General features: G+C 30.9%; 1 protein-coding gene across 2 annotated transcripts; it reads right to left on the bottom strand.

The window, feature by feature from the left end:
* Window positions 1–1,561: 1,561 nt before the first annotated feature.
* Window positions 1,562–8,089, bottom strand: LOC119671306. 2 transcript variants are annotated; one of them, XR_005251802.1, is made up of 5 exons: window positions 7,872–8,089; window positions 2,886–3,017; window positions 2,321–2,583; window positions 2,102–2,246; window positions 1,562–1,728 (listed from the first exon to the last, which is right to left on the bottom strand). XR_005251802.1 is itself a non-coding variant. In XM_038081892.1 (5 exons), the coding sequence occupies exons 1-3, from the start codon at window positions 7,976–7,978 to the stop codon at window positions 2,322–2,324; spliced, it is 501 nt and encodes a 166-aa protein (XP_037937820.1). In that variant the 5' UTR covers window positions 7,979–8,089; the 3' UTR covers window positions 1,562–1,728; window positions 2,208–2,246; window position 2,321. The 2 variants fall into 2 exon arrangements, 1 of the variants encoding a protein (XP_037937820.1); XM_038081892.1 differs by having other exon boundaries at window positions 2,208–2,246.
* Between the last annotated feature and the right edge of the window lie 1,515 nt (window positions 8,090–9,604).

A 9,604-nucleotide genomic window follows, 5' to 3' on the forward strand; every position in this document is an offset into this window, starting at 1 on the left:
AATTTGAAACCCATGTCAAATTGTCAGTTAACAACAAAATAAGGTTAGAATGATATTTTATAAATGAATCCAAGTTAACTAAGTAACAAAATGTGAAACTAGATAAATACTTGTCTAAGAGAAATATATAAATACTATAGTTGTAAGAATTTGAAATACTTCATTTTAATCTCAAATTTTTTTCTACTATGTTTGTTTATATTTTTTTCTTATATCTGGTATTTTTCAGAATAATTTCTTTACTTTAACTTCGAGTTTATTTGTCTCATTTATATCAGTCTTTTTTAAAGTGTGATTATAACAAAAAGGAAATGACTTAAGTCCATTATTCAGTTTTAATGAAAGAGGTCATGAATGCTTAATAAATGGATAGTAAATAACCGTTTCTGGATGATTGCTTCCTTCAAACAATTCAATTGTTTAGACGGATAGCATAGTCTCGACTTGAGTTTCACCGCAGGGGAGCAGTTCGTAGTAGATAATTCCCTACCAATCCCATCAAACACACAGTAAAATCTCCCTGGTCGGTAAGTCCTTATTTGACCATCATTATAGCTGGCTAACCGGGATTCGAACACAACTGTTTTCGTTTGATATTGTCGTAAGTAGTCCAGTCAGCACTTTTCATCACTAGTTACCAACCCCTTCAGAAATGAGTTGATTTCTTTGCGATTCAGCAACGATTCACCGAAGAAAAGTCGGTCTATGTTTTTAGCGTTAATTCGTGTGGTACGCATCATTCATCTTCTTTTTTATCCAGATCATTGAAATAGTTTCAAAAGGTTTTTTGTGCAATCTTTAGCTCTTAAGCAAACGAAATACTGCTTACATGATAGTCTTTGACATCGAAATTATCGGAACGGAATTTATGAAACCAAAATCGTGAATGATTGGTTGTGACAGTAACAGGACTGTGAACAGTATTTACATTTTCAGATGCCTAGTTTGCATCAAAACTCTCTGTACATATATTGGGTACACATTTGGTCCTTGGATGTTTGGAATAGCATTTTAACTCTTTAAACAGATATATCAAATAAATTAAATGATTTAAATAAATATGAAACAATGTATTTAATACTATGTGCATAACCTGTCGAATTACATCTTTAAAGAGATCATTTTATTATTAGCTATTGTAGAAGATATTGCCCAAAATACTTTTGTTTATAACATGTCATTTAGTAAAATAGTTAAGATCCGTTTTCCAAAGGGTTTTAAGCACAATTTATCTTACAAACTGAAAAACTTTTTTAAATTGAGATCAACCTATCAAACTTATCAAATATCGCGATTAACCTAATATTGTGATAACATGTAACAAAATAATGTAATAATGAATCGCCTGCTTCCAAAGGTGACCGGATCTACATCCAGAATCCATACGTCCGCTATCACGACTATTCGTTGTCCATTACGCCCAACATGTGCTATATAAGCAAATCTGTCTAATTAATAAAGTCTTTGTAGTTGCATGGGTTTAGTTTAAATTAATATGGGATTAGTAACATAACGTAACCTCGTTATTAAAACCCAATACCAATTTCTATAAAGGTGTTATTTATTGTAAGTTTAAGGGTATATAAAAATATATTTTGCGAAATTTGTACATAATGGATTAATAAATATTTATATTATGCTACTTCAGCTCTTTATCTTGATTCCTGTGAAAGTTGTATAGTCAATCTTCTGTTTGGATCTGCCAGCAATTTTTCAATACAGAAAGGCCTTAAAAAAGTACATATTTTTATAATATTCGATACTGTTTTGTTGACAGGTATATATGTATATATATGTTTATAGATTCATATATACTTAATGTTAGGTATTATAATATAAAGCCAATCTGGCAACATCTTATATTGAATTATGTAGCATTATTTTGCTATGTATGTAAAATAATAGAATATGTATAAATGAATAAATTAGTAAACTCACTCTCGATCTGACTACCGAATGAATAATACATTACACTTAATAAAAAATTACTAAACATTTGCATACCAATTGTCTACACATTATTATCATATGTATTATTGCTGAATAATTTTCAATGTGTAGTTCCATTATTGTTGAGATATAGTAATGCGGAGATAATTACGTTATGTTTTAATCCATATTGATCCTAAATTAAAAATATTCTTTAATTAAACTTATCCAATATCCATTGTCATATATAATATCCATTTTATCATATATGATCTTACCGGAGGTTAGGTTATATTCTGTATGTACGCAAATGAAAGCTGTAAATACAAGCATTAATTAAAAAAATAATATAAACTAGGTGTGCCATTTATAACTCTTGGTCATAATATACCTTAAACGGTGCTTTCATTATGAGAGCTATCAACAGTTGTCTCGACGTTCAGTGGAGTAAGTATTTTTGGTTTTTCTTTTGTCGCCTCTTCTTCATATGCTTTAAGTTCCAAATAATACTGCCTCATTCTTATGGCATTTTCATCAACATAATTTAATATGGCTTTCCTAATCTCTATGCCCACATCACCTGACAGATTGTTAATCGACTCGATTGATTTTTGGCATACATTTTGAAACCTTACTTCTATCTCCTCTGCAGTACTGAATTAAATGCAAGTGATATAAATTCAATAAAGATTATTTTATGAAAGTGGATTATAAATAGTGAAATTTAATAATAAGAATATTTCAATGGAAGCTGATAAGTAAGGTCTGAATCTTTAAGCTGCTTATGATCTTAGCCAGCAATATATAAACATCAAAATAGTTAGTTTTATCGGAAATCATTTTATACAATCACTTTTAGTTCTTTTATTTTCTTTATACTTCAAACATTTGGCAATGTGTTCAAGGTTTTGAAACTGAAAATATACATTTTGATAAAATCTTTGTTAGAAACTTACAGATCTTTGATGTCACGTCCAGTGCATTCTTCTTCTGTTATGATATCAGGATGATCATCACAACAAAGTATTGTTTCGTGAGCTTTGCGATTTTGTGGCTTGCTTGGGTATAGATTTACTTGTGATTGGTTTCTGAAAAAATTTAATAAATAAGCTAAACTTACCATAGGTTTCAATGATGTAGATAATAAGAACAATAATAATGATGATGATAATAAATTGTTTATTGAAAAACATGTCCTATTATTATGCATTTTAATTTGAGAATTGTTGAAAATCAAACTTTACGAAGTACTTTTATTGTGGATGTACGGTAACAATACATTCACCTTCTGCGATTAAGATTCAAGTCCTTTTTAGGCTTTATGCAACGACGTGTAACAAAAACCAATATTTTGATGTTTCAGTCGAACATTTCGCTCATATCTGTCACAGAACTCGGTTGTTGACACAAAACTCCACAAATATGTGCTGGGTTCATTATTTGAGCTTTTGCCTCGAATTCTCTAAGAATAGATTCGTTCCAGAAATTAATTAGAAATTTCTTTATTTGGCTCTACTAAAAGCGAAATATTTGAAGAAAATTCGAAGAATATTTAAAGAATATTTAAAGAATATTCAAAGAACATTTAAAGAACATTTAAAGAATATTTAAAGAATATTTAAAGAATATTCAAAGAATAAGCAAACAATATTTAAACGATATTACACTTGGAACAGTTTTATTTGAACTAAAGAAATCGATCAAAATTTTGTTGATTTTGCTTTACTGAAAGAGTATTATTCAATCTTATGATTCTTTTGGTGACTTTCGAACCGCACTCTGATAGTATTTTGTTCAACTAGCATACACTCTGTAAAAAATCTTGCTCAACTGGTGACCACACCGAATATCCAATATCAGTTTTAAGGTTTGGACGGGTCAAACTAGAACAACAGAGGAAATTTAAAAAGGCAAATGAGGCTAAATAGGACACAGCCGAAGAACACTTAATAGCAATATCCCTCTACAGCCACTGAAGTTAAGTCTACTAAGTTTATAGCATCTTGGTGCGTGAGTAATGCTTTGGATGGCAACAAAGGAAAGCTATTTAATGGATTCAAATTAATCATCTGGCAGAGTTTTTCTTCATAAGCTTCGTGATTATTCAATGACTGATCTAAGATCTGCGTACTGTCCCGTCCGGTAAATAATTAATCTGAGATTAGATAGTAGTAAGTAGTGCAGCCTGTCAGTTCTCACATATAGCTTCAGGACTCTGTCCCTTATGTATTTTTTGACCGGATTTATTCTAAGGTCTCTTAGCATGTCATTCGTGCGGATGTACCATGGCACTTTGAAGAGTCTTCAGAGAGCCTGACTTTGAGCAATTTGCAGCTTTTGGATAGTAGAGTCGATAGCTCTGCTATACGCGACACACCCATAAAGTAGTGTTGGTCTAATTATAGTTAATATTTCCAATTAAAAATTTGTCATTTTTGAACACAATCTTCTAAGTACATTTCTTGATTTAAGCACAATTTGTGCTGTTTACACTGATGCTTAAGTCGGTAAGAAATATTATCGTGAAATATACGATATAAATGCTTAATTTATTAAATCCTATATTATAACTTTAAATAGTGAGTCTTTAATTATTGTATTTATTTTACAAAAGGTAAAATTTTGTTTGAATTTTAAATGAAATTTCAGTGCACGCGTCAAGATAAATACGCGCCTCAATGTGTTAGCGCAAGTGTTGTGTAAATATTTAATTTTATTTGTGTTGGTCTAATTATAGTTAATATTTCCAATTAAAAATTTGTCATTTTTGAACACAATCTTCTAAGTACATTTCTTGATTTAAGCACAATTTGTGCTGTTTACACTGATGCTTAAGTCGGTAAGAAATATTATCGTGAAATATACGATATAAATGCTTAATTTATTAAATCCTATATTATAACTTTAAATAGTGAGTCTTTAATTATTGTATTTATTTTACAAAAGGTAAAATTTTGTTTGAATTTTAAATGAAATTTCAGTGCACGCGTCAAGATAAATACGCGCCTCAATGTGTTAGCGCAAGTGTTGTGTAAATATTTAATTTTATTTGTGTTAATAAGGCGCGAATTTGGGAATTGCTTAATTGCGTACATTTTGAAGCCATAATGAGCAATTAAATTGGAGGGTAAAATTTATATTTTTCCAAAAAAATTCAATTAAAATTCAAGATTGCTGCCCTGCAACAAACAGAATTCACCTGAAATTTACCTTTCTAATTCGTTCGCTGAGAAGCCGTTCATTTGTAATTTTAATAACTGCTCGACGGAAATGAACAAACTTTACGGCTTGTTGCTGGCCAATTAAAGCGGCTATTAAAAGGGCACGTTCCCCACCGAAGTTCAAATATCGCTGCAGATACAAATTTGTACTGTAAAATATGCGAACAGTCAATTTACTGCTGCATTAATAGCGCCCAACTGCTCCGGCGGAGGATGCGGGAGAATTTGGCACCAAGCACCAATCGATTTACATGAGCAAGCAAAATGGTTTCATTTACGTATATATCTGTAGGCTGAGAAGGCACGACAGCCTTATTTTTTGTCTATTCACGATGACATTTTACTATATACGAAAAATTTCGTATTAATAAATTTTCCTAATCTTATATTGCTATTGTTGTTGTTGTTATTCTTGTCTTCTAGAGTTTTGTGCCCACGAAAGTAATAACAGAGAAGTGGTACTCCACATAATATGTAGTCCTCTAACTACATCAATGGCAGAGCATTAATTCCATTCTACAAATGCCTTAAATGTAATGTCAATATATTTTGTACCACACAATTCGGGGCATAATTAAGACGCGATTACATTGCAAAATTAAGTTAATCGAAAAAGAAATCCATTCTATTTATTACTTTAAGGCTCTGGGTGTCGTAAATATGGTATTTCGTTTGTGTGTCGGCTTAAGTCATGGCAAATGACTGCCTTGGGCTGGAGAAGGAGACGGCTCTAATTCGAATTAATATACCCAGGAGTGTTTTGGTGGAAAATTGTTGTTTTCAATCTAAACATTTATTCGTTTTTACATGAAAACGTGATCTGCGCCTAATTAAAAATTCAATAAAAAACTTTTTCCTTTAAGTGTTTTAAATTATATTGAGTTTTATGTAATTTTGTTGAGGGTGGATAGCACATAATCTGAACTCATTCAAATTTCAATTTGGTACGTGTTTTAATACTTTTTCATATCCAAAAATTAAACATTTTACAGACATAAATTGCTAAAGTGATTAGTGTTATATGTAAATTAATGGAATTAATTTTATAGAAAATAAAAGTGCTATATAACATATAAAATTTAGTCGATTCTTTTTTTATAACCGATTGCGTTTTTGCAGAGCATCCTTAAGATGGTTACCTAATAAATCAATTAGTCACCAACTTTATTACAGTTGGTAGAGAAACATTGATATTAGAAGAAACGAACAAACACATATTTATTTATTTATTAAATAATAGGCTATGAATGCACCTGACCTAAAAGATCTCTTGTGCGCCTAATTTACCTATTACCTAATTAATTAGAGACTAAGATTCCGCTTACAAAGTAGTCAAATCTGCATGTTGCCGACGCTGGGCAGTTGCATAGAATATGTTCTGATTTTTCCTTCTTCTTATGACAGAGACGACAGGAATCACTCTATACCGCACCTATAAACAAATACATGATATGGACAAAAGAAACTGCTTAGTGACTCCTTAGAAGAGGCTGTTACCACAATACACACCACATTGTCTTAAATGTATAGGAACAAAGTTGAAGTCACCATTGCAGTAGTGAATTTGGTAAGAACTATAGCATTTAGACTGTAAGATAAGTTGAAATCACTTTCTATCGCACGTATAAGCAAAGACATAAGATGGACAGAAGAGCCTAAAAAATATGATAGCTAAAGAATTGGCTCAGCAAAGCACAATATTGCTCCTTCTAACCACTGTAGAGGTAGCAATCATGTTAGCCCATATTCCAAGCAGATAAGTCACTCAAAAGAAGATTCATCCCTTATTCCTTGCAAGAAGGGTTCGGTTAGAAGATATAATGGCAAAATTTTTTATTTTTATTTTTTTAGAAATTCACTTACAATTTATTGTTCCTAACAACAGATTTCGTTGATGTGGATGGTGATTCATTATCTATCTTTTCAAATGTGCAGGAGTTACCATAATGACTAATAGAAGAGAACCACAAATTATTGTACTTGCTATTTGTTTCTCTATAACTACAGACGAAGTGACTTCAACGACTGAAAACCGTGTATTGACTGCTCTAGAATGTTTAATACGAAGGCAAGTTGATTGAAGCCGCTCAATGTCAATAATATACAAAACTGTAACAGAAACAATGGTTAATATAGTTAGCTCTCACCGACAACTTAAAGTATATCAAAATTGACAATAGTTGTGACATTACGAATGGAGATATTAATAAGGAAGAAGTAGTCCTTGGAGCAGAACCGAAAAGAACAACTCCTTTTATGTAGGTATTAATGTATTGAAGTGCAATTCATATATTTCGGCAGTCATTATCAAGAATCAACATATACCTTGCATTATCTTGATAAATGAGTACTTTTAAAGGTTTCATTTTGGTTAATTTTTTTATTTAGTATCAGTCTTCAAACCAACAGCGCGTATTTTTATAAACCCCTTAAGGATTTTGCCTCGAAAAATGATTTTTAAGAATTATAATACATATATGTACATGAAATTTAAATTACTAATAGCTACGTGGTTAAAAAATATGATAGCTAAAGAATAGTCTCAGCAAAGCACAATATTGCTCCTTCTAACCACTGTAGAGGTAACAATCATGTTAGCCCATATTCCAAGCAGGCAAGTCACTCAGAAGAAGATATATCCCTTATTCCTTGCAAGAAGGGTTCGGTTAAAAGATATAATGGCAAAATTTTATATTTTTATTTTTTTAGAAATTCACTTACAATTTATTGTTCCTAACAACAGATTTCGTTGATGTGGATGGTGGTTCATTATCTATCTTTTCAACCGGTTGATTAAATTGAAATGCTTTACTTAAAGATAAACCCATTTTGATTTATTGTTTATGTAAAATATGTACGATGTTGACAATTTTGTGGGCTTCAAAGTTTTATTCTATTAATTTAGAGGAATACACATTATAGATTACATTATTTCTTGAAAAATATATATAAGAATACTATTAATTTTCTTATAATTTTGTTATAAAAAAAGTTGACAGTTTAATATTTCAAAGATATACTGTATTAATATCAAATTTCTGTGTACTGAAAATGAATATCATATCATATATTTGCTAATGGCTGTGTTATACACTCTTTGACCTTAATCGTCAAAGACCGTTTTTGACCGTTTAATATAAACAAAAAAAAAATATCAAAATTATATTAATAGATCATCTTTTTCAAGCAAAATCATTTTTCCCTCAAATAATCAGAACTTTTAAATAATTATGAACAAATTCATAGAAACAACTTAACTAACGAAGTAATATATCTTTAGATTACATATATTGCCAAGAAGGTGGATCTATCAACTAATACGGCACCATATATTTTACATTAACGTAGAATATCACTACATTTTTAAATAAAACTTACAAATTCATCATGCACTGCTTTAAAAATTTATTTAAAAAATCTTTACTTATTTAGTTGAAACCTGGTTTGTTATCAAAGAGAGACATCCCTTCCGATACTGCTGGAACTGGTGGTGGTGCTTGTCATTTTCTATAGCATTATAAGTTTATTGAAGTACCAAATTTAGATATTGAAGAGTATTTTTAGTAGTAGGTGCTAAAGCGTCTTTGAAACCAAAAAATGAATGGTATATATCGAGTTCTTTGTCTTGGGTCGTCTCTAGTATTTGACGCCTAGACTCTAGCTAATCTAGGATGAATTTGTCGGATCTGCAGCCCTACTAATAAGATTCATACAGTTGCTAACGATCGGCTTTAATTTTTCACATAGAACATTTGACAGCAACTAATATGCGAAGTTTGAAAGACTGATCGCGTGAACTCTGACGTACTTTGCTGGACCAACTTAAAAAATCTAATGAACTATTAAAACGACTTGAAAAATGAATGTCAGTCGGGATTTTGATAAAGCTTTTTATTTTCTTTCCAATAAATATTGGATAAAATATACTTAATTTTTTTTGTTTTTGGTTTTTATGCGCCAACAACCTTCACAATTTCTTTACCATATCACTTTAAGCCGAAAATTAATTTTGAAAAGATCGGGTTTCTGTGTCTTTGAAAAAGATGTACTCTGGGTGCATATATTAATGAAGTAAAAAATGGAATGTTGACCTGAGTTTTTATAGTATTAAAAAAATATATTTCTGCGAGAATATATATATATATATATCTTAAAACATCAATTTAAGAACATTTTTATTTATTTATTTCCTCTTCAATTGCCAGGACATGTCAAATTATTTCCCTTACGAACGCGTAATACACGCAACTACTCGAGCGTAAATTATTGTCAACCGCATCGCATTAAATTGGCAACACTGCAATGCTTACAATGCTTATGATGCAGCGAAAGTGAGTGTATGAGTGCATGAGTGTGTGAATGTGTGAATGTGTAAGTGGTTGCCTCAGATAGCCGAGCGTATCCGTTGTTAAGTATGGTTGGTTCCTTGCCTGGGAGGATGCTCGTACTTCATA

This window comes from Teleopsis dalmanni, chromosome 1 (assembly GCF_002237135.1).
Source record: "Teleopsis dalmanni isolate 2A chromosome 1, ASM223713v2, whole genome shotgun sequence".
Lineage (NCBI taxonomy): Eukaryota > Metazoa > Arthropoda > Insecta > Diptera > Diopsidae > Teleopsis > Teleopsis dalmanni.

Coding starts and splice junctions, on each gene's coding strand:
- LOC119671306 (XM_038081892.1), bottom strand. CDS start 7,978: ATGGGTTTATCTTTAAGTAAAGCATTTCAATTTAATCAACCGGTTGAA. Junction 3,018..7,871: donor GTTGTTAGGAACAATAAATT/GTAAGTGAATTT, acceptor AAATTTTTTCAG/AAACCAATCACAAGTAAATC. Junction 2,584..2,885: donor GGACGTGACATCAAAGATCT/GTAAGTTTCTAA, acceptor CATTTAATTCAG/TACTGCAGAGGAGATAGAAG.